The sequence below is a fragment of the Mustela putorius genome, unplaced genomic scaffold (genome assembly GCF_011764305.1).
Source record: "Mustela putorius furo isolate JIRA1106 unplaced genomic scaffold, ASM1176430v1.1 tig00000596_pilon_pilon_pilon, whole genome shotgun sequence".
Taxonomy (NCBI): Eukaryota; Metazoa; Chordata; class Mammalia; order Carnivora; family Mustelidae; genus Mustela; species Mustela putorius.
This window is the reverse complement of record NW_025421428.1, coordinates 14,535,232-14,559,669: the sequence shown is the minus strand read 5'-3', so window position 1 is coordinate 14,559,669 and position 24,438 is coordinate 14,535,232. Positions and strand designations below refer to the sequence as shown.

Here is a 24,438-nt window from a genome sequence, read left to right as displayed (position 1 = left end):
TTTCAGGCAAAAGCGGCTCCCCCAGAGACGCTCACCCGTTCGCCCGGAGGGCCGGCCGGGCCATCGCCTCCAGAGTTGCCCTAGGGAGGGAAGGACAGAGCAAGAAGAGCTTTATTATTACCCATGGCTTCCTGTTTGCGGCAGAAAGACTCTGGCCCGGGACATCGCTGGGGTCAGAGTCACAGACGTCACGTGAGCCCGAGTGCAGGTCACCTGGTTCTCAGGAAAGAGCAGAGAGCACCTGCCCTCGGGGCACTCCCCCCCAGCTGTCTGTCATCTCGCCTCTGTGCCCAGGTCAGACACTGAGCTGCGATCTGCGGGGCTGTGACATTTCCCCGAGGACAGTCCCCTGCGGGGGAACAAAGGCTGTGCTCCCACCAAGAAACACATCGAGAACTCCTGTGGGGACAGGACACGGCGTCCGGTCCGGGCCCCCGAGCAAGGCAGGGGCCGCTCCCTGGCCTTAGTGGCTCTCGCAGGAGAGCCTTACATCCGCGTATGGGAACGTGCGCCTCGCGGAAGAACGCACAGTGGCCTCCAGCGGGTACATCGGTCAGCCTGGGATGGCCCGGCTCTGTACCCCGGCCAATCAGAAGGCCCGTGTCCCTGGTGGGAATGCACTTAGGACTGGTGTCTGGGCGGGACCGCGGGGGCCTGCTTGGCAGCCGTGCGGCTCCACACAGAGAACCGGGGGGAGTTGGCGTCCGTGCCCCTTGGCGAGAAGAGGGGACGTGGGAGACAGGCTCAGGCTCTCTCCTGAGGCAGAAAGAATTTTCTTTCCATTTCTGGCAAAGCTCTCTCTACAGCTTTCAAATGCTTTTCAAGAAAAGAAAGAGGACTTCCCCACCAGAACTGGATGGTGGGTGCCAGGACGGTGTGGCATCTGTGCAAAGCCGTGTGGGCCTGGCCTCCTAGGGCCTCGGGCTGCTGTCTCGGGGTTCCAGTATCGGGAGGGGCCGTTCCCACCTCCACTTTCGGGGTTGAGACACGTGATTCAATTCAACCTGACTTGCCCGAGAGCTGCTGGACCAGCTCCTTCTTAAATACCCTCAAGCAAACGTCTTTCTTTCGTTTTTGTTTCTCCAAATGAGAAGACCACAGGTGACCAGCAGGCGCCCCAGAAGAAGCCCCCTGAAGACCTACCTTGGGGCCAGGCTTCCCAGTGATGCCCCGGGGGCCTCGTTCACCCCGCGGACCCTGCGCAGGCAGGAGAGAGGAAGGGTGAGCTCGGAGCCTCCCTGTCCCCGAGACCTCCCTGCCCCTCCCACCGAGCAGGCTCCCCACGACACGCTCCCGCTTCTGGAAGCCCCGAGGGCGGTTACCGTCGGGCCTCGCTGCCCCCGTGGTCCCGGCTTCCCAGGCGTGCCCTAGAACCAGAGAAGAAGGGGCTGGTCAGTGGCTCGAGACACCTGCCACGGCCTCGGCGCTGGCCATCTCCGGGTCACGGGGAGAGGGCTCGGCGACAGAAAGGAGGAAGGCCCCCTCTCTCATCTTTGCTTTTACAGGAGATTTTTCCAGGCTGAAGGACTGCACTGCACATTCAATACACGGGGCTCTGCGCTCCAGCTCAGGCCTGTAGGGATCCAATTTTCCTCCCGCACCCTGATGGATGCGTACCGCCGTTCTCTGGTTTCCTATCTGGTTTCCTTTCCACAAGCATCAACACCCCTCCGCCCACCCTCTCCCTCTCTCTCTCCCAGCGGCAGGGGCGGCGGGGGGGGGGGGGGATCATTACTGCAAGAGAAGAGAACGTCAACCTCTTTCATATATAATTTACTTCTGCTGCTGTCGAGAATATTAGCCATTAAATTTTCAACAGGCTCCGCAGACCAGCAAACTTGCAACTCAATAGATAAATCACACACCCAAACTCATGTGCTGCTTCTAACCGAACGGGGGCTCCTTCTTCCTGCTGTCGGTGTTCTGCATTTTCCAAACCCCAGGAAACAGAGGCGCCGTATCTTTTTATTTTTTCCTCCGAAGCAAAGCTCTGATAACCGGTAAAGGCGGTTTACCTACGGCGTGCGGGAGCAGCGGGCTGAATGCCACCCGGGTGTCCCCGCCGCCTCTCCACTGATTTTCCAGAATCTTATTCCGGTTCCTAACGAGAGCGCCCGAGGCAGAGCTGTGCTGTAACAGCCTGACGCGCGGCCGCTCCCCTTGTTTGCTACCAGAATCGAAACAGCTTCCTGCAGTCTCCCATCTTGAAAAGAATTTAATAAAACCGTGTATGATGATGAGATGATTATGGTGCCTTTTCACAATGCACTCCGCTTTCCCTGCTTTAATGCTACAGCAATATCCTTTGCCTTCAAATGAATATTTGCATACGAAAATTAATGAAACATTTGCTTTCTTCCGACGGTCGACTTTCGCCAGTGTGGAGGCCGGGGCCGGCCCTGGCCGCTGCTTGGTGTGTGTGGGTGCACGTGGGTGCACGTCTCTGCACCGCGGCCTCACCGAAACCCCACCCTCGGCGCCGGGCCCACGGTGGTCACACGGACAGCCCCCGCGGCCCGCCCAGGCCTCCTAGGTCCTCTCCGTAAACTAAGCCACACCAGAGAGCCGTGGACGCCGCCGGACAGAAAGCACCCCGAGTGCGGTCTTCCTGGCGGCTGGCCCGTGAACGTGCTCAAGTCCCTGCTGCAGAGGCACAGGCAGCCCCAGAAACGGCACTGCTCGCGCCGAGAAGCCAAACGCAGGTGGTGTCTCTGGACCCTGGTGCCCCCTCGGCTGCCAGCCCCACAGAGCCGCCCTCCGGGTCAGCGGGGGCTCAGGGCCGTCAAGGAGTAGCCTCCGCCACCAGTACCCGGAACTTGCGCTTCTCACCACCTTCCCCCTGGTTCTTGTCCGCATCTCGATGATTTCCGCTTGGCACTCTCGGGGAGGACGTTTTAAATGCAGCCGGCGCCGTCGGTCAAGCAGCAAGACCTCGCCGTGCTCCCCGGGGTGGCTCTGAATCCTGGAGACGCCGAGTCTTCCCTCCTCCTGCTCACCGTCCTCTTGCCCGTGGGACGGCCCCTGGCCCTGACCCCTGCTCTGCCCCAGTCAGGCCCACTTGTGCCAGACATCTGGCCCCTGCCTACCTCTGCGGTGACCCCTCTCTGCCCATCCTGCTTCGTGTGCTCCGAGCTCGCACCGCCGACCGCTTTACTTACGGATTTGCCCACTGGCCCAACCTCTAGAAGGCAAGGTCCCCGAGGGCGGGGATGTGGGCTTCTCCGCTGTGTCCCCAGGGCTCCAAGGGCACCTGGGACAGGGGGGCCGAGAAGATGCCCCACGCTTGCTGTCTGTACAGATGGACAGATAGACACAGTGTCAGGATGCCAAGAACTACCCCACAAGTTGGTTGAGAAGGGGCGGCAAGCCACCAGACTGCCACCGTCACTGGAGGGTTGAAAACCACGAGGGCTCAGGGAAGGTCACTGTCACTGGGAGACAATTCTCCTCTCCTTCCCTGGGGAAGGTTCCAGAATACAGACTTCTCTCTTCAGAGGGGGCACTGGGTGGACACGCGTCCTCGGGGCTCCTCTCCTGTGCAGGGTTGCAGGTTCTCCACTGCCTGTGGGACCTGGGGCGTAGGCGGCCCACGAGCGAGCAGTGACCATGCGTGTAAACCCGCGGCGGGATGCAGTTCGCTTGCACACAGGGCCGTCTCAGACGGCAGACGCAGCCATGCTTCTCCAGATGCCATGTCCTCCGCTTGCCTCTGTGTCCCCAGACCCCAGGAGGGGCAGGGGGACTATTTCTCTCCCACGATGAGTGGACATTCTGGCCAGTCCTGTTTGGCCGTGGCCCAAGCCATTCCCTTTTATCCAAGTTCACATCTGTGGCCTCTGGCCCCGTCCTCACCACGGTGGCCACCGGATACAGTCACCACCACTCACAAGCTACAGAATCCTTGGAAATTCCCAGCATAGATGGTTTCCTCGGGGCGTCCATGGTTCAGGGCCTGGAGCCACGAGCTCACCAGTGCAAACCCCAGGCCCCACACCGCCCTGCTGTCAACCACCTCCGTTTCCGTGGTGTCCCCGGCGACCCGTGGCACCAACGCAGGAAGACGGTGGCCCATGGGGGCTTGGGGTGGGGGAGGGACCCCAGCGTCCGGCCGGCCTCCGGAGCAGCTGGCGGGGCAAGGAGAGAGCAGTGGGGCTCGGAACTGAGTGCACCCAGGTCACCGGCCAGGCCTCCACGGCTCCGTGTGATCCGGCCGCACGGGACCTCGATCCCTGCCCGGTCCGGCAGACTCCTCCATGGCCAGCACGGAGGTGTGGTCGAATCACAGGACCGAACGCTGAATGTCATGACCCCCACCCCCGAGAGGCTCCCTGCAGGGTGCTGTCAGAGGTCATGAGGCCGCCAGGAGCCCCCCCCGGTCGCCCCACACTTCCCAGACCCCAGACCATACCCCGCAGTGGCCTCTGTGAGCACCGCAGAGGACAGCCTCCCCTGAAGACACCTGTCAGACTCTCCCTCAAAGGAAGAAGCAGACGGACAGACAGAAGGGGTGGGGGATGGGTGGATGACAGACACACGGACTGCGACAGAAAGACAGGAAGAGACGCAAACGCCAATGTGGATCCAGAGAAGGGTCTACATGGAGACACGGAGCAGAGAGAGAGAGCCAGAGGGCGACGGTGCCCCGTGGTCACACGGCCAGCTGGCTCCAAGAGCGGCCCCACGTCCTCTGCCCCGTGCGTCGGGCACACACGTCTGTTCACGCGGGTGTGGCTGGTTTGACACGTCGCTGTCGCTCTGTTCCCGGGAGACTCGCGGTCTCTGCTCCCGCCCAGTAAAGACAGCGTGGAGCACAGGCTCCAAGCAGGTGCCGCCCCCGCCTGCGCCAGGGGCTGTAGTATGGGGCTCTGTGGGGCAGCCCTGTCCCAGGACACCCAAAAGCTGCACTCCTTCTGAGGCCTGGGGTCCCCCCACATCTCACAGACCGGCCCCTCGGTCCCCACAGGCCCGAGGATCCCGTGTCCTGAGGGGCGGCCCTCAGGCGGCCTCATGTAAGCTCCCGGCCGGGAAGCCTGGGCCAGCAGAGCGTCGGGACGGAGTCGGGGCAGGGCCTCCCGCGCCCGTCCCCGCAGAGCCCCGAAGCTCACAGTGACAACGGAGAGGACCACAGCACGCCGCACTGGGCAGATGCCTGGTGACTACGGCAGCCGGGGAGTCACGAGGGAGAGGAGCTTCCTGAGTCCCGACGAGCAGGAAGGGGGACACACAAAGTAAGAGAAAATCCCTTGTTTTCCTTCTAAACCTAGCCGGGGGGCAACGTCCCTTGGGTTGAAAGGGATGAATCCTGGTTTCACGGATGACCGGAGGAGCTGTCAGGGTCGTGGTGTCCGTTAGGAAGCGCGACGCCCCACCCCCAACACGCTTCCCTGTCCTGCTACTGCCCGTCCGACCCCATCACCACCAGCCTCGTGTGCAGGACGAGTCTCTGGCCTGGGGAGTCAAAGGTCACGAGCTCAAGGTCAGCTGTCCGGAAAGCAGTTTTGGCAGCAAAGTGGGTGAAAACAAATGAGATATCCTAGAAAATATACCCACGTATCCCCATGTATAGCGATATACCACCACGCCGCGGCAGCAGAACAAGCCGCCTGAGCAGGGGCCAGGCTGTCCTTACCCGGCCACCCTTCTCTCCGTTGGCCCCAGGAAAGCCAGGAAATCCCACGGAGCCCTGGAAGAGAGCAGATGGGAGAGGGGGTGAGAGCCGGGCCGCAGGGCGAGCCGCGCTACACGCGTCGTGCGCAGCCTCGGACGCGCCCTCGCGCCCCCAACCCACCCGTCCGTCCACACACCCACCTATCCGTGCATCCATCCACCTGTCCATCCAAGCACTCGCCCCCCCGCCGCCCCCACCCACGCGCCGCCCACCCTCTCAATAAGTTTCCCGAGCATCTCGTGAGTCCACGTCTAAAAACCAAAGCTGTCTTAACCGTGCTTCTCCGTGTCCCCTCTCTGCACAGCCACGGCTTCCAAAGGCCGGTCCTCGGGGAGGAACAGACCTCCCGGATCCTGAGACGAACCAGAGGCGACGCACGGATCTCCCGTTTAGATACTGTGTTTACTCTGCCTGTTGTCATGTTTTGTCACCTTCCCGGAACACCTCTAAATAAAGCCTGGCAGCTCGCAGAGTCCAAAATCAATGTAAATTTATGCCCTGACTGTAGTGGCTCACAGCTGTTCCTTCTAGAAACCTCCAAGGGGCCCGCGCACAAACGCACTCGGGACTCTGTGCAGCCAGTACCCAGACACCTACGAGCTGAGCCTCCCCGTGACATGAAGGCACCCCCACATTCACAGGTGGTGGGGGGGACTGTCTTCAGAGTGGGTCCGGACTCTCCATGCGGCTCGAGATCCTGACCTGAGCATGTGCGTGGGTCAGGAAAAGCTCACACATGTCCAAGCCTGGCACTGCTCACAGGGGCTGAGCGTGGCCCATCCCCTGCCCCGTGCCCACCTGCCGATCTAAGCAGGAGACCATGCCACGGACACCCGGGTGTAGGTCCCACAGAACTACGTGGCTGCATCCAGGCATTCCCAGGGACTTTCAGAACGGCCAGGCAGCCTCCAAGTTCCACCCTTGCCTTCCAAGGACACCGCCTGAACTTGAGCCACACACCCTGACTTATCTCGGCTCTGCCCCCCCGAGGGTCACGCACTTCAGGAGAGAAAACCTGTCCATCGGCCCCTCTTCCTCCGAGAGGCGGTGGGTGCCGCCGCATCGCAGCCTTGTCCCACACGCCACTGTCGGACACTGAACAAATCCCTGCCTGACAGCCAACGGCCTCCCCTCACACAGGGCGCGGGTCTAGGCCCCGGGGGGTGCATCTTAGCATTCCAGGGAGGGACTGCTGTCTCCTTAGGCCGCATGGGAATGCCTGGCGGGGCAGCCCGCCCCAGGACACCTCCCGCTCGTGAGGTAGAGTCCGGAGTGTGGAGCGGCACAGGGCCAGGAAGGCAGGAAGGCACCGCCGCAAACCTGGGAGAGACAGGCATGCTCCTCCTCCACTAATTATGTCTCCGGTGCAGGCGGCTGGTTATTTTTTAAGGAAGAGCCATGAATAATAAAAGATGAGTTTTGAAAAAAAAAAAAAAATCATGTTTTAAGTGATTTCCAAACCCTCGAGGAGCTGTTTCACTTAAAGCAGGACATGATTTTCATAAGAGGAAGGTTTCATCTCCCTTTGACGCTGGTTATAAGCAAATAACCTTCCAGTCTCCAGGGTGAAGCAGAGGTGAGCGCGGCTTCTCGGGCGCCCGGCGGAGAGAGAGCCGCGGCCACGGCGGCCTGCAGCCCTCCGCTCTGGCCGGCTTTGCCCCTTCTCTGAGAGCCTCTGCTAACGGTCCCAGCACCTCCTTCCAAACTGGCCGGACTAAGGCCAAAGGCTGTGAATGTGGCAGAACTTGCGGGGCATGGGGGCACGCAGCAGCCTCCCCAGGAGCGGCGACCGGGCGAGGGGGGCAGGGCAGGGAGGGGCGCGGAGGGGGTGTCCGAACACCTGACGAGCCCGTAGATTACCTTGGGCCCTTGTCTTCCCGGGTAACCTGGTAATCCCGGCACTCCGAGTTTTCCCTGGGGAGAGACACGGTGTTGTGTTAACCGGCCGGCACCGTCTTCCACCGTCCACATTCTCAGAGCAGAGAAAACCAGCACAGGTCAGCGGGGCCCCGAGTGGGCTGCGGCTTCCAAAGACTGAAGGACTCAGAGAGACCCCTTGCCTGCCCCCTGGAATGGCGTCTCCCGAAAATCCTGCCTCAGCCGGTTATAAAAGCCAAGGCTCCTCAGGTAGAGACAATATGACACTGAAGCAAAAGCAACTTGAGGCAAATCTTCCATGAAAGAACTTTTACCCTTGAGATTCTGTTTAACCCTTTGTAAAAGGGTCCTAGCCTTGGGGCAAGATGGGGCGCTCTGGGAGCCCAGCCCCGTGCCAGGGCAAAGGGGAAGGGCGGGCAGCGTCCCACAGCCCCGAGGGCAGGGTAAGGGCAGCTGCAGGAGCCCCACATGCAAGACAAAGCCGGGGCTGCTGGGGCTCCCGCCCGAGGCTCTGGGAACCCTGTGGGAAGGAGCTCTTCCCTGCAGGAGGGATGCTGGCCAAGGGCTCAGAAGGGCCGGGCTCAGGACAAGAAAACGATGAGCCTCTCAACAGACAAAGCCCCTGGGAAGGCTGGCAAGGGTGCCAGGGAGGCAAACGGGACCCGAGTCAGATCACGCCCACCCCCCGGGGGCCTCAGCCTGGCGGAGTCACCCGCTGGACCGCCAAGGCCTTCGGAAGGGTCTATCCCCAGGGGCCGATGGAGCGTCCCAAGTCACATACCTTCTCCCCGGGGGGTCCCAGAGGACCAGGGTCGCCATTCGGACCTCCACGACCCTTTGGACCCTCGGGGCCATCTTCTCCTCTAGGACCAGGGGGGCCGATCTCCCCCTGCAAGTCAGAAAAGAGACGGTGAGGGAGAACCCCCCAGCCTCCCCCCACCCCACGACTCCCAGCAGCCGGTCCGGGTCCGAGAGTCCGCGTAAGACCCTGTGGTAGGAGCCACTCAGCCCACCGGGCGGCGCCCAGCGGATGGAACGTGCTCTGGTCAGACCAAACCAGAGCGGCGTGCGCAGCTACAGGCTCTGCTGACCGGTCAGGCCGCCCCTCCGCACGGAGGCAGGCGGCTCTCTTCTCAAGGCCACACACTCCTGCTTCCCAGTCACGTTCTCCAAATGAGCCCCTCTTGGCTGAGACGGCCAGTAAACACAGAACTCCGAATCACTACCTCCCCAAACACAGCAGAAGAGCCCGTGCACGGGGACCCGCTTTTTCCCTTGAAGCCCCAGGAGGCATAGGGACAGACCACAGCCCCTGGCTGGGCAGCTGTCTGAGCACGGCTGGCACACAGGAGACCACGGCACGTGGCCCGGAGATGACAGGGTCCCAACACTGCCCCATCCAACCTGCCTATGGTACAGATGGGGAGGCCTGGGCCCAGGCAAGAGTGAGGGTCTGGGGGCTTGCTGAGGTCAGTAACCGCCCACCAGCCAGCGTCTGAGCACCCACCCTGGCTCTCGGCCCACTGCCAACCCTCCAATTGCCGGCTCCCCCATGTCCCATGACTGTGGCACAGTCACGCCACCCACAACAGACACGCACGCCGCACAGATGAAGACCAGAGACTCCCCTGTCCGTAAGGTCCAGCCTGTCTGCAGGCCCAGGTCCCTGGGTCCCTCACAAGCATTTTTCTCCATTAACAAGAGTCCCTCACACGTTTACTGAGCACCTAGAAAATGCCACGTGCTGGGCAGAAATTCGTCTGGAGGAAATTAAAATGGATGACTCAGACTTCTAGCTGAGGAAAGGTCCCAGCCCAGCCCTACCCTCTCCTAACTCCGACCGCGGGCCGGCCCACGGAGCCGGGCATGTGCCTGCTGAACACCTCTTGTGCAGCCTCTTTTGAAAACGCGTCTTTGTAATAGAGACCGTAAAGGCGGGCTGCCTTGTTGGAAGCAGAAGAAAAAGGACTTTGACCAGCCGAACAGAGAGGCCCCTCCAACGTGTGCCGTCGGGGTCCTGTCACCATGGAGAAAGTTCCAGAACGGCGGTGTGCAGCAGGAACATAACCGGGACATAACTGTGAACCTGATCTCTCCCTTTTATTCCTCCTCCTTTGATAGACGCCAAGACTGCTTCTGCCTTTTGAGCTTGGGACGCTGCGCTAAGCGTGTGGGGCTCAGGGGCTCGGGCATGTTCTGAAAAGGCACCTGCAGGCCAGCCTGGTCAGGGGATAATTTTGGCAGCCACGTGACGGCCCTGGGGCCGCTGACAGCCACCCGTCCAGGTGTGCGTCTGTGCCCGCCGGGCGGCCCAGGCACCTGGCTCTCTCCTGCCCGGCCTGGGCTCACTCTGAGGCGTGGGGGGAGCCTTCAAAGTGCCCGCACCGCAGTGTGTGGCCGCGGGCCCGCTCCCCGGACACTCCCTGCTACGGTGTCTGCATCACCCTCTCCTCATTTAGATGAAAACACGGCCAGGGGGCTTTCTGCAGGACACCTGCCTAGGAAGCCACCTCCTCCTCCCCAGCACCGGCCGGCTGCCTCTGGAGCGGAGGTGAATTATTCAAACAACAGGTTTGTTGCGGCTTCTGATCGCCCGGGATGAGGTCACAGACACAGGGGCTGCCCTGGGTCCTCAGAACACGCAAGAACAGTTGGCGGACTGGGATCCTGTGGGGGTGGGCAAGGACCCCGGCCCTCCCTGGACAGAAGGCAGCCCCTTCCCCTGCTCCCCACAGCGCTCCCACCCTTCTGAGCCAAAGGAACGGCTCTGCTGTCCAGACTGTGGGCCGGAACCAGGGCACAGGGGCTAGTGACCACAGGGGACCCCAGGAATGGGGCTTAAGAACAGACAAGAGTCAGCGTGGCTCTGAGCCAGAAATGAGGGGCCAGTGGTGGGGGAGACACACACAGAGCCAGGCTCTGGGCCCCCCAGCTGGCCCTGCCTGAGGGTCTAGAGCTCCCACGGAGGCTTCACCTCCTTTAGAGAAGCTGACCGATGGCCCCAAACTCCCCAGCTTTCCTGCCCTGCCCCACAGCCCCACCGCCGGACCCACCTGCAGCCCCGCCCCAGCCCCTCTCCTGACCCTCCAAGGCCCCTCCCCACAGCCCCGCCCCGCCCCCGCCCCCGCCCCGACACCCCAAAACACTCACCCGGTCGCCTTTGATGCCCATGTCTCCTTTAAACCCAGGAAAGCCGTCTTCACCCTGACAAGGGACGAGACAGTGCCGGGCTGCATGAAAGAGCCCATCTCCCGGATGGCCGGGCCCCACAGTCACAGTCGGCACGGGGCCCCCAGCCGCACAGCCACGGCCCGAGCAGGAGACGCGCCAGGTGGGGGGCTGCTGCGTGAAGGGCGTCCCCCTAACCCTTCGCGGTCGTGGGGACAAGCTGGAGATCTGCGGCCCGGCACCCCCTCCCCCCGCACAGCTGGGCACAGCTGCCCATCCTCCCCCACAGCTGCCTCCAGTCCGGGCACCGCTGGAGCCCAGGAACCAGCAAGCAGCGGAGGAGGGCTCTTCTGCCCCACAGAGGCCAGGACCAGTGAGCGCTGTAGGCAGGGAAGGGCCTGGGGCTCAGGCAGTCCTGCTGCGGGGCCAGCCCTCTGTGACAGTCCTGCGTTTTCTGGCCCAGCAGGACATGTTCCTGCTGTGTGTGAATCTGGGGATTCACACGTCAGTGGCCTGCTGATCACTCAAGTCCACGGAGACACCCACAGAGACCCTCAGGAGGGCCACACAGGCCCACCCGGCTCACCCTTCCCTCCCAGCGTCCAGGCCCGCGTCCTGATCTCACTTGTCCATCCAGGGCCTGGCCCTCAACACCCAGGCCGGCCAGGGGCTCACACCCAGAGGCAGCCCGCTTTCTGGGACAAGGCGCGAACGCGTTCCTCCTCAGGCCACTGCCGCTCGGTGAAGTGCCAGGGGCTGGCCCGCAGCAGCCTCAGAAGGGCCAAGTTCCTGGGGGGCGGTTCCTCACCCCCCTCCCAGCCCAGAACCAACTTGGGGCAGCGCAGTGACCCTCCTGGAAGAGAGGCCTGCCCTGTGTGACCCAATCCACATTCTCCCGGGCAGCCCAGTCTTCAGCTAAGGACAAAAGTGACGTTCTGGGGGCTCTGGACAGCCCCTCCAGCAGGACACAGGGCCTGGGTGGACGGGCCAGGAATTCGGGGAGATGGAACCTGCTGCCGGGGACAAGATCTGCCCTGCGGGGGGTGTGCACATCCCTGACCCACTGGCCCTCCGTCCCCACACTTCAGATGCCCCAGAACGAGGGCTCAGAGGTCTGCCTTGCCCTGGCCACCCCCGGAGGGAGCTCCCCAGAGGGAACTGAGGCAGTGTGTGTGCCTGCCTTCACCAGGAAGCCCTCTGAGAACAGAGCCGGGCTGGGGGTGGAGCCGACGCCACCACACGGAGGTTCTGGCTTCCCTGCTGTCCCTGCCTAGTGCCGTCCCGTGATGAGCCGCCTCGGACTGGCAGGTGCCCTGGGAGAGGACCCACGGCGGGTGCAGCCGATGGCCAAGGCGGCACCACTTTCCCTCTGCGCCCGGCTCCGTGGCAGTGCGAGGGGCTGTCCTTCCCCTTGGGAGGCAGCCGCGTGGGAGTGGGGAGTGGGGCGTGGGGCGTCCACGGCCTCTGCAGGTGAGGGGTAGGCTGTGTGCTGGGCAGGGGGGCAAAGCCCCAGCCCCTCAGCCCCGCCAGGAGGGACACCCACAGCCTGTCCTCTTGGACACGTTTTTCCTTTTGCAGACAGCCTGGCCCGCAGTGTGCACCAATCCCTCGGTCTCAGAGGCCACGGCAGCCTCAGCTGTGGCCAACGCTGTCCCCGTGGACCACCTGCCGGAACCCCGCCCTGGGAACGCCGCCCTCGGAACCCCACTCCGAGCCACATGCGCCCGGCGGCCCGGCAGGAAGCGGCACTCACCTTCTCGCCCTTCGTGCCCTTCAGGCCGCGGATGCCATCTGCCCCCTGCGCAAACACAGAGGGAAGGGAACGAGTCAGAGCCTCTCGGAGCTCTCGGGAGGAAAGGCCAATGTCAATGCCATGGAGGGAGAGAGCTCGGCAGCCCCAGCCTGGCGCTCCCAGTCTCAAAGGAAGGGCTCCCTGGGCTCACAGAGAAACGTCCTGCCCTCGCGTCCCACGCGAGGCCCCCCGTGTCTGCGATTCCCAGACGGCCTCCACGGGCATCTCGTCCTCCTCAGAAACCTCCGCCTCCCTGAGGTCTGGGGAGCAGGTGGGACGCGAGGCCTCAGCCTGGGCTCTGGAGTCAGGTCCCAACCCCAGCTCTGTGGCCTCTGACACGGTGCCAGGGACCTGGTGCCTCAGTTTCCTCATTTGGAAAGTTGGGGGTGAAGACCAGCATTACCTTGTTCCTGCTAGTGGGAGAGGGAGCCCAGACAAGCCCCGGGTCCCAGTGGGCGCTCAGTTACCAAGAGCAATGTGCGTCAGTACATTCAGGATTATTATTAATACACGACCACAGGTACGATCATATTAATTACTAATTAATAGTAAGAACAGCACTGCCAGTAATAATCAGCTCAGGACGTACCTCATCTCTGGGCCAAACAAGAAATGTAACGGACGGACAGTGCTCTTCCCTATGCCCCCGCCCCACGGCAGCGCCGCGCCCAGGCCGGGTAGAGCCGTCCGTGGCACGGAGTTAAGTGGCCACAGCCTGGGCCCTCCGAGCAGGGAGCAGAACTGACCGCTGCCTCCCAGAGACCAGCTGCCCGTGGGACCCCAGAGAGAGGCCGGGCCCCCCATCTGCCTCCAGCTGAGGCTGCCAACAGGACAGCAGGGCCACCTCCCGAGACCCGTCTGGTGGTGAGAAGTTTGCACAGACTGTGCGGTTTGCCCGTCTTCCCGGGGACTGAGGAGGGCCTCTAGGCAAAGCTGGGGCCGGACCCGGAGCTGGGACAGGCCTGGGGGGCGCAGTCTCCTGCCACCCAGATGCACTGCAGGCCCCATCAGCCCCAGGTGACCGGAAGCCTCAGGGCAGACGGGGGCGTGGTCACCTTGAAACCCTGATGCCCTTGGGGGCGCTGGACCAGGCTCCTCCCTCTTGCCAGGCTGGCGGGGGGTGGGGGCGGGGGCTTCCCCTGCCCACCACTCCTGGGCCTAAGGTCAGAGGTCAGGAGAGTGCTGCCCAGGCGACAAACAGACCAGGTCTCGGAGCCCCGGCCGTACTGACATCCAGGGCTGGGTGACCGTGTTACGGGGCTGTCCCGCACAGAGCAGGGGTGGGGCGCGGCGTCCCTGACCTCGAGCCGTCAGTTGACGGCGGGCGCCCCCCAAGTTCTAACAGTCAGAAATGCCCCCTGGTGTCCCCCAGGGGCACGAATCCGCCCTGGTTGGTGGAGTACCGCCGGATGCCAGCCTCCCCTGTGGCCCTCGTGGGCCAGACCTGGGGGACCGAAAGCAAAGGGGTCCAGAGAGAGACAGGCTTTGCCCACGGCCTCGAGAGGATTCGTATTTACGGTCTTGCCCAGCCCGCCCGGCTCCTGCAGGCTTGCAGAGCGGTGGGGGTGCCCTGCAGGCAGCCAGGCCCACGCAGATGCCTCGGCAAGGCCGGGGAAGTGGAAGCACCCAGAGGGGCATTTCCCCGGAAAGAAGGGAGGCGGGACATGGTGGAGAAGAGCCGGGCCGCCCTCACCGAGGGCCGGCCCTACCGGAGACCGCTCGCCGCCTCTCGGCCCTGCGCAGTCACCTCCCTGGGCGACCCGCCGCCCCTCAGGCCGCGGACTCCCCTGACGGCTTCCGAAGCCCGGGAAGGAGAACCTATTGCTCCAACGACAAGAGCGCCCGGCGTTGCTTTTCCTCCCTCTCCGCGCTTCGAAGTCTAAGTGGCTCGCTCGTGGAGTGAATGAATTTTTATCCGATGGACAAGGTAAGAGCGTCCTCTGTGAACACTTTACAGCAAACACCTACAGCTCACAGACACAGCCCTATGCAATTAGCCATGTATGGGGCCAGCAGGCACTTCTGTGACGAAGCGTGTAAGATAAACCCGCGAGAGCTCGCATTATCAGCATTTCCGCTGAATGACCATCCTGGCACGACCCCCCAGGCGAGCCGGGAAGAGCCTGCGTCGGGGAGAAACCGTGGCCTCCAAGGGCTCCCCGCCCCGCGAAGTCTGTCCGCGGCGGCTTGGGCCGTCGGAACGCCACGATTCCAGGGACACACAGCAGGGAGGCTCGGGGACCAGCCCCAGGGCTCTGGGTTCGGAATAAGCAGGTCTGGGTCTGAGTCCTGCTGAGGCACCGATGTTAGGCTGACTTGGGGCCCACGACTGCCCCCTGAGCTCCCAGCCTCTCTGTCCTCCGCCCACAGGCCAGCCGCGGGCTCCCAGGGCACGAGGATGCTTGGGAGAGGTCAGCACCCAAACAACGCGGGGCAGGCCCGGGAGCCCGTGCGTGAGCTCACGCAAATTCCTCAGGCTGCGCTGGCTGTGTGCGCACATCGTACGTTTCCCTGCACAGCAAGTCACAATCACTTGGAAGGAAAAGACTCCATTAGCTTTCTTCCAGCCCCGGAACCACCTAGAGCTCTCAGACGCGACGCCACCGTTGTTCTCGGAGGAGGGAGAACTCGGCCACCCCGCCGCACCCCTGCCCAGCACACGTTCCTGGGACACATCTCTCTCTGCATAACCGTGTCCGACGTGTCCAGAGCCAGCATGGCTGGAGACCACGTTACACGACTCAGACGCGGTCCGCTCTGGCAGAGTAGCCGGGGCCCGGTGTGGGGCTCTGCTCCGGAGCTCTGTGCCCGCTGAACCAGGCTCTGGGAGGCTTCAGTGGCAGAAACGCAGTTGGGAATGAATGGCCATCTCCCACCAACTGCTCCCCATGCCCACCCCGCCACCACCGCTCCGTCTGCCCTGGTGCTGTCCATGGGGACAGGCTTGCTCTCTCCGGACGTGCAAAGGCCCTGGAAGCTGCCCTCTGGGCACCCCCCAGGAAAGAGTGTCAGGCTCTTCACCTTGGCTGAGGTGTGCGTGGGAGAGAACAGGTTTGTGTTTGGGGCTTGGGAGGGAGCAGGCCCCAGGTGACAACCAGAGCAGTGTCCCAACCGATGGACCGAGAGCCACCGACGACACACAGAGACGTCCCCTGCTGGGGATCAGCCCCATCTGGCCGCAAACAGTCACTCCCCCGCCTGCCCAGGCCCTCTGTCCCGGGCTCGTTGGATGTCCAGGGCTGCTGTGCCGCACAAGCCCAATCTTGACCTCCAGGAAGCCAAATCTCACCTTGACTCCTCGAGGACCCGGATAGCCGATTGGACCCTGGGGGCCAGGAGGACCCTGAAACCAAAAGAGGAAGACCATTAACTCCGACCGGGGTGGGCAGGCGTTCTGTGCCCTCCCCGCACAGCAGGAAAGCTTGCCTTCCACCAGCAAGCTCCCCCTGCCCTGAGCAGAGCAGACATCCCAGATCAGACCCTTGGGAGAGGCTCCTCAGGAGACACGCAGGACCTGCTCCCATGGGACCCTGCCCCCCGGGAAAGCAGACGTGCACGCTGTGTCCCGTGACGGGAACACCAGGGCCCCATCCAACGGCAGCCCCGGCCCCGCAGCTGGGGAGTGGGAGTGGGGCCGCGGGAGGGGGAGGGGGCTCTGATGCTTTGGGAGGGCGGGCTGCCCTGAAGGGAGCACAGTCCCCACTGAGGCAGCTCGGGTGACGTGGGGCAGCTGCCGGCTGGGGCAGGAGACAAGGGCCGGCCGTCTGGGAGGGACGCCGCTGACAGCCAACGGGCCGTGCTGACCACTGTCCCGGTGCACTGAGCGGGGCCGGCCCAGGGAGGGCTGGGGATCCCATCGGAGGCACAAGGGAACTGTGGCCACAAACAGGGCGGCAGACCCGGGGGACTCAGGCTGCCGGGAGACTCCATCCCACCTTCAAACCCCCACGTCCTCGACCCCAAACAAACAATGGCAGCGGATCAGTAGGAGCCCCGCCCCGTCACCAAGCTTCTGTGCGGCCCAGGTGACAGCCCTGCCTGCAGCCCGTGTGCAGGGGGGTGGACGGACGGGTCACAGGGCTCCGCATGGGAGGAGGCCCCCTGGGCACACACCAGAGGGAGGGCCCGGCTGCCCCACTCACGTCAGTTCTGAACCCACCTGGCCGCCTTTCTCTCCCGGGGCGCCTTCTTTGCCAGGGTGTCCCTGCCAGGAGAGAGAAGGCCGGTGTCAGTCGGTGACCGTCCCCCATGCCGAGAAGGCCGGTGTCAGTCGGTGACCGTCCCCCACGGCTGTGGTCACGCGTGGGAGGGGGAGCCAGGCCCCGTGTCCTTCCCTCCACGCCCCCGGCCAGAGATGCGCACGTCAAACGCATTGGGCAGCTGAGCCCGGGTCACTGCCGGCCACCGGCCCCGAGCCAGTCCTTCAGCCCGACCCTCGGCTGCCCCCTCCGTTCGTGTGCTCCGTGCGGGCCCAGTGGGGACCTGGAGGAGAAGTGTGTGTGGACCCCCAAAGGCGGGATATGCCCATAACGAGGTCACAGGCCCAGCCCAACCCCGAGGGCAGGTGAGCTGGGCCGGGACCACAAGGCATTGGCTCCGCAAGGATTCTGTGCCAGGGGAAGGATGATGCGGGACGGGGGTCTGGACGCGCCACCTTCCGGGTGGGCAGGCGCCACACTGCCTGCAAAACACTCTCGTGCTGGGGGACGTGCGGGGGGGGGCAGACTGGTGCCCGGACAGAGGCCACGCCCTGTCATTCGCCTCGGGTCCCCGGTGCATCCCTGAGTCCCCGGGCAGGTTGCCTGCCAGCCGCTTAGCTGGTACGGACTGGAGGGGTCGAGCTGCTCCCACGATACAGGCCCAGAGCCGACAGCCAGCAGACACGGTCTCGGCCCCCGGGTCACTGCCCCGTCCACCTGAGCCCCAGCCGAGCCCATCCTCAGAAACGCGAGCTCTCCGACGTTCCCGCCGAGGTCGGTCACTAGCTTTACGCCCTTGCGCTCCTGAGGCAAGCCCCGGATAAAAGCAGAAAGAGGGACGCTTCTCTGTCTGGAATTCGCCAGGGACTTCGGTGACAAGGCGGTGCGGGGTGGCGAGGGCGCGGTCTGATTCTGGGCCTGGCTACCCCGACCCGCTGCGTGACCTCAGGGAAGTCCCTCGCCCTCTCTGGGCCTCCACTTGTTCACGTGTCAGAGGAGGGGGGGACTAGTTGTTCCTTCAGCTTGAGGGCTCTAAGCACCGGGGACCCTGTTCTAGAACACAACGGCATTGTGAGGACCCAAGTCTCCCGTTTCTGAGAATAAATACTTGTGGGCGTTCCTTCTGCTTCCTGTTAGCCGTGCACTTGGATTTAATGCTGTCGCAAGCAGCCTGCTCGGAGGGCAAAGCAAGCAGGAGCAGAGGAGTCCTCTACAGGGCGGGGTGCCCTCGGGGAGCCTCGGGGCAGAGCCTCCCGGTGCCCACCTGATTTCCTGAGGGAAATCAGGGGACAGATGGACCACCCACAGAGACACCCAGTCCGCCGCGCTGCCTTTCCCAAACACAGCTCACGGCGCCCACGCCTCAGGGTGGCAGGGCTGCACCCAAACAGTGCCAAGGAGAGGGTGTCCTGCCTTGGGGTGACCGGAAGGGTGTGGATCCTGGCCCGCCGCCATGTGGCTTTCTGGGGGGACTTTATTCCAGCCCATTTCCGTTACGGACCTGGGGGCACAGGGAGGGCAGCTGGGGGTGCTCGAGCCCCGGGCGCCAAGGGGGTCCCTCGGGAGGCATGCCATGCCCCCCACGTGGTACGTCCTCGCTCACGTGGCGCAGACGACCACGTGCCTGCCTCACAGGTGGCTGCAGAGACCGGACGAGCAGGTGCGCTGGGCACTCAGGACTGCGCCCGGCGTGGAGCGAACGGCCAGCTCGCGTCAGCAGTTACCGTAATTATTAGTTTTATTTGAATGGAAGCCAAATTTCTTTAGGCACATTTTAAGTTGCATTTATAGAATGAGAGGAACTACGGAGGCGGGGGACGCACCAAGCAGGCTTGTTAAAAATGTCGGCACAGAAAAATACTGAAAGGAAATATATCAAAATAAGAGATTGAATTTTCCCCCTAGGGAAAGGCCAGGCTTGTCTCCCTGCTTTGCATTTCTGCAATACCCCATAACGCGGATATACTTGTATAATAAAAAAATAATAAAGCTTAAATTATGTGTATTTGATACTTTTCTGATTAAAAAAGTAATATATGTTCTCTGTGGCCCATCAGGCAAGAGCAAAAGCGATGCGGCCCCTCCTAACCTCACCGCCCCCAGCGCCCACGGCTAATCATGCTACCGACCCGCCCATCCATCCTCCGCACGAGGCACGCAAGACGGGCGTCGCGTGATGTGGTTTTAGTTTAACATCGCGCGGCGGGCCTTTCCTCGTGTCACCGAATACGCGCCGAAAGTCGGTTTCTCCTGGCTCCGGAGTACTCCCTCGAACCATAATTCACGCCCCGAGTCCCCGCCGTGGGCTCTCTGGGATGATTTCACCGCGCCCCAGCGCGTCTGCCTGGAAACGCTCCTTCCTTCTAACGGGCTTTAAATCAACCTTCCTCTCCGCAGCCAAAGCCAAACCCAACTCGAGGGAAAAGAGACACAAAACCGTCTGTTTAAGGATGATCGACAACGCGCTGCCCCATAACGAGAGTGTGTTTCAACGTCTCTGTTCCTGCAAGTTCCTGGGAGACCACGGGCTGGCTGGCAGGGGCCATGGAACCGGCTCCCCCCACCGCCGCCCCTGGAGTGTCTGACGTCTGAAGGACCTGCGGAGGCTCCTATTCTAGGTTCAAGTGTTCGTTAAAGGAAGAGAAGTGCAGCCTATGGGCCCTGCGCGGGGGTGGGGTGGGGGTCTACAAGTGGGAGGAAAACCAGAGCCACTGGGCACCGAGCGTGTGGAAGGACGGGTCAGTGTGGGTGGGGGGGTCTCCCTGGCAGAAGCAGTCAGGTCAGGGAGGTGGGGGTCGGCAGCCCACCCAGCCCCAGCACCCTCTCCCCGGAGCCGCTGTGGGAGACGCCGCTCACCCCAAACACTGCAGAAGATGCACGGTGGGGTGGGGGACACACACTAGGACATGCGCCCCCTGCTATCGCGGGCTGGGCCTTGGAGATGGCGTAAGGTGGTTTTCATTTTACTGTCATTTCATTTCCTTTGCTAGTGTTCCGAACTGGGTGTGTTATTTTACAATCAGAAGAGGGAATCAAGTATGAGCGTAAGCTACAGGAGGACGCAACGTGCTATGTCCGCGCCCGCACACACACAGACAGCGGAGGCCACGGGGGGCCCAGGGCAGCTCACGCACGGAGGAGCAGCCGAGCCGCGGGCTTGGAGAGGGACAGGGCGGTGGCGGACGTGTGATGCCCGGGGCCCAGCCAGGGAAGCCGACGGCCGAGTCTTAGACGGTCACCAATGAACTGTCAGCGTATGGAGCTCTTGCTTAGTTTTTAACGGCTGAGAAGTTAACGAGATGCCCTGCCCCAAACAGGTAATTCAGCCAATCACGGTTTTGGAAACAGGCTATGCAGGCAGCATCACGTGAATCTTTTAAAACGAACCCAAATCCCCAGATCGCACCAGCAACACGCAAAGTGGGTAGTGGGAGCGGATGAAGCCCCCACACCGACCACGCGGCCCCTCCCTGCCCCTCTCTCCGGCCACGCAGCCGCGGACGGGACTGTCACGGGCTCGCTATTTCTGGCACCATCGAATCCGGCCCCACAGCTGAGCGCACACGCCGCGGACGCACTTGTGCAGACCCGCCTTCTCAGCGGGCGGTCGCTAAAAATACCCTCCGCGCGCCGTCCTTCCCGTCAACGCCAGCAACACGGGGACCGCTCGGAGCCCAGCCCACCCTCCTCGGAGCTAGAAACGCGGGCCGGGCTCCGGTCGTGAAGCAGCGCCCCAGTAACTCGAGTCCTGCTCACGCCGTCTCTGCCCCTTGCTTGGAACCCAGGCTGGGAAAGTGTGTCCAGAGCCGGGTAGTTACGGAGCAAGCCGTCGGGTCTTCACCCGCAGAGCAGAGAGAGAGGAAACGGGGGGCGAGGGGCGGCCGCGGGCCTGGGTGCCCGGTCCCGCCCTGGGGGCACCGGGGCCAGGTGGCGTGTGAAGGGGTACTCACCGGGGGTCCGTCAGCACCGGGCATTCCTGGGAGGCCTGGTTTACCCAAGGGACCCTGGAACAAACCAGAGACCCCGTGAGCCCTCCGGGTCACCTCTTCCCTGGGCTGCCCGCCCTCCACCTGCCCGAAGAACATTTCTGGAAAAGGATGCTCAGAGGCACGGAAGCTTCCAGCAACCGAGGCCCCCGGAGAGGGGGGGACCGTCGCCCTCTGCTGCTCCGGGTTCCCAGGAGCTGCCACCATCCGTGGGCCTGAGAACCACACCTTACAGGCAGCCCTGAGCCAAGAGCAGCACGGGGGCTTGAGCACCAGCTCTCGGCAGGTGCCGATACACTCAGCGGCCAGATTTCACAAACACAAGACAAAAGCAAACAACAAAACAGGACGCCCGGTTCAGGCTGGACGTCAGGCAAATAACAAACGGTCAGGCCCAGCTGAACGCCGGGTTCACTTGTCTTCCGTAATCCGGCGACCCCACGCGGAGCTAGACAAGGAGCGTGTGGATGGCCCAGCGGTAGGGTCAGTGAAAGACAGAGATCCCGCCGTCCCCTGAGCTCATCTGCTCCGTGCACGGGGCCCTGAGCGTCCTGCCGCTGGGGGAGGACAGAAGCTCGTACCGGCCGGGGACGACCAGCACTCCCGCCGCCTGCACCCTGGGGCAATGAGCTTGCCGGGGGCGGAAACACCCTGCTGGCAGATGGGAGCGTGCCCGCGCCTGCACAGCGCACTCACCTTTTCTCCTGGAGGCCCAATGGCACCCTGGGGGCCTGGAAGACCCTGAGAGAGGGGGACAGGGCAAGAACGGTCAAGGAAGTCGGCTCCAAACGCTCCCTGCCCCCGCTCACCTTCCCCGGCACCCTCCCCCTCCTCTGGGCACCAACAACTCAGTCCTCAGTCACATCTAGGCTGTCGGTCCCTTCGGCAGGGACAGGCAGCACGGGGCCCAGGACACCCCAGCACACCCACACCGCTCACTGCCCCCCACGGCTCGCTTACCTGGGCACCTGGATTACCCTGCTGTCCTGGGGGGCCGGGCTCTCCCTGGGGGCCCTAGAAGGAACAAAGGCCAGGCCACTCGTGGGAGCTCTGGGGGACAGACGGGTCCAACACCTCTCATGCCACGCAAGAAGGGGCATGGCGGAGGGGAACCAGGCCTTGGCACCCGCGAGGCTCTCCACGCTGACCCCGACCGGGGGAGCGCTCTGTCATTTCTGCCAGCGACCCAGACAGCCGCGGGCAAGGAGCCCGTGAAAGGAACAGACCACAAAGTGTTCTGTTTGGCAGAACGCTTCCAAAAACATTGGGCTAACGTCTCCCAGTAGAGCCACGAGACCTGTCTCTCGTGGGCTTGGCCCACGGTGCCCGCTCAGCACCAGGCTCCTCGCAGGGAGCGGGCCAGGTCCCTCGGGGCTGGTCCGGCTCTGACGGGCGGGAACAAGCTCTCTGGCGGCGGCTCCACGCAGGGCCAGGGCTCAGGGCCCGCACCACCCTCCGCCTCGCGTTCCCACCCCGTCTGATGGCAACCACCTGGGGGGCGGGGGCAGGCCCTGGACGCTTACCACGTTTCCCTTCGGGCCTGGCTGGCCGTCCATCCCCGTCACACCCTGAACGAGAGGGAAAGAAAAGGAACACCGGGACAGAATGCTAGAGAATCCACAGGGCGCCCAGGGACCATCCCGCCGGACTGGGCTCCGTGTCCTGCCCTCCTGGTCTCGGGACGCCGCACCCTCTGGGGACGGGGCAAGAGCTGATCCCAGATAATCGCACAGGCGCGATGGGCCAGCGGACAGTGGAGCGGCGGCCCCAACCCGGGGTGGGGCAGGCCCGGGGAAGCCACCCACCGGGACAGGGCCCGATCAGACCCTCAGGCTGGCTCCTCCCAGAACTTTCCCAGAGGAGGACGTGAGGTGTCCGCAGGCTGTTGGTAACAGCACGTGAGGCATGAGGGCGGGGAGTGCCGCGCGGCCGGCTGAGCTCCATGTCTCCGCCCACAAAGGCACACGGGCTAGAGGGTTCCTTCTGCCTGCGAGCGGCAGAGCCTGCTGACCTCAACCAGCCCCGGGCCACTGTCCGAGTGGACAGACGTGCAGAGGTGACAGGCCTTACCGGAGGTCCAGGAGGGCCCGGGGGCCCCTTAGGCCCCAGCAGACCACGCGGCCCCTGCAAAAGGAAGAAACAAGTTCCCACTTGGCCAAGAAGCCCGGCCCGGCCCAGCCCCCAGGCAAATCCCGCAGCCTCGCTCCTGCCAGAGCCTTTGCTGCCCCGCAGGCGTCCACACGGCCCCGGGAAGCGAGGCTGGGCCCTGTCCTCCGGGCCTCACCTCCCCTCCCCACCCCACCTCTCCACCTCGGCGCTGGGAAGCAGAGGCGGGAGCCAGGAGCTAACGGGGGGCTCAGAGCCTCAGAGCCTTTCACGCCGGGGGAGCCCTTCCACACACGCGCGGGGCAGGTGCCCACAGAAGCTCTCCTCGCGGAGGCCACAAAGACAGTCGGCTGCGCGGCGGGCTTTTGTCCACGCTCGTTACTGGCTCCCTCTCAGACCCTCCGAGGGACACGCGGCTGCGTTTCTGACACCAGAAGGCAGAGGGAGGACATGCTGCTGGGGACCCGGCGGCCAAACGCAGAGACAAGCGCGGAGCTCAGGTTTCTTCTGGGACCTGGACAGCCCAGAGCTCAGCCCCTCCTCCCCTACAGCGGGGGGCACGTGTGGGGACAGCCACTTGCGCTCGTGGAGGGACACGGCCCCAAGGCAGCGCCGACCCCAGCAGAGCTGACCAGACTCCCGTGGCCCCACCCGGAACCGCTCGCACCTGCCTTGCCCGCGGGGGCTCACCCAGCCCTTAACCAAGGCGCGACCACCCTTTCGTAGGACGTGCTGCAGACACCCTGGAAGAGAAATCCTTCCCACGTGCACTGCTGTGTACCTGTCCCCTTCGTTAGGTAGATGCCTGGCCCCGTAATGCTTCCTAGGGCTCGTGACCCAGAAGGCATCACTTAGACGCGTGGTAAGGAGAGCACTGGGTAATGGGGTCTCCTGGGGTCCCCTGGGGGGCTGATCAGACATCAGGGGATAATTTAGTCCCCCGTGAAGGTGCGAGCGCAGCCCAGGCCCTCTCTGTGCCGCGCTGGCAGTGTTTCTCCTCAGGTAACGTCGCCAGAGGCTTACGGCCGTGGTGACGCGGACGACAGAGGCGAGATGTCTGAGAACTACCCTCCGTGAAACCAAGTGGTGTTCTTTCTCGCTGAGGACACTCGCCTGGGCCCTCAACAGAGGTCGGCTTGGGGAAAAGAGCCGTTCGATGCCCCAGGAGAGCCACCCTGACGGAGGGCTCCACGTTCGGGAAGCGCAGACACCAGCAGGGACAGCAGACAATTGGATCGGTCCCTGCAACTGCCCTCGGACACTTGCCTGGTGCGCTGGCGTCCACCATACCCGCAGCTTGCACGCCCGCATGAGCACCCTGGATGCCCCCCGTGACGGCCCCTGGGTGCCCCCCGTGATAATCTGGGTCACCCCCCCATGATGACCCTGGATCCCCCTTGTGATGACGTTGGATGACCACCATGATGACCTTGGACATGCACCAGGCCCATGGCCTGATATGTGATGACCTTGGATGACCACATGATGACCTTGGACACCCACCATGATGACCTTGGACATGCACCAGGCCCATGGCCTGATATGTGATGACCTTGGATGACCACATGATGACCTTGGACACCCACCATGATGACCGTGGACACGCACCACAGCCCCCCAGATCCCAGCTTCTCCTCTGGG

General features: G+C 63.4%; 1 protein-coding gene across 2 annotated transcripts in view; it reads right to left on the bottom strand.

The window, feature by feature from the left end:
- COL5A1 (collagen type V alpha 1 chain) overlaps window positions 1-24,438 on the bottom strand; it is a 138,263-nt gene that overhangs the window by 36,078 nt on the left and 77,747 nt on the right. For both annotated transcript variants that reach the window (XM_045082847.1, XM_045082848.1), the window contains exons 21-35: window positions 22,762-22,815; window positions 22,215-22,259; window positions 21,652-21,705; window positions 21,388-21,432; window positions 20,656-20,709; window positions 16,666-16,710; window positions 15,796-15,849; window positions 12,468-12,512; window positions 10,697-10,750; window positions 8,328-8,435; window positions 7,529-7,582; window positions 5,630-5,683; window positions 1,323-1,367; window positions 1,144-1,197; window positions 36-80 (exon numbers count right to left, since the gene is read on the bottom strand). In XM_045082847.1, coding sequence (XP_044938782.1) covers window positions 36-80; window positions 1,144-1,197; window positions 1,323-1,367; window positions 5,630-5,683; window positions 7,529-7,582; window positions 8,328-8,435; window positions 10,697-10,750; window positions 12,468-12,512; window positions 15,796-15,849; window positions 16,666-16,710; window positions 20,656-20,709; window positions 21,388-21,432; window positions 21,652-21,705; window positions 22,215-22,259; window positions 22,762-22,815 — 810 coding nt within the window. The remainder of the gene's footprint in view (window positions 1-35; window positions 81-1,143; window positions 1,198-1,322; window positions 1,368-5,629; window positions 5,684-7,528; window positions 7,583-8,327; window positions 8,436-10,696; window positions 10,751-12,467; window positions 12,513-15,795; window positions 15,850-16,665; window positions 16,711-20,655; window positions 20,710-21,387; window positions 21,433-21,651; window positions 21,706-22,214; window positions 22,260-22,761; window positions 22,816-24,438) is intronic.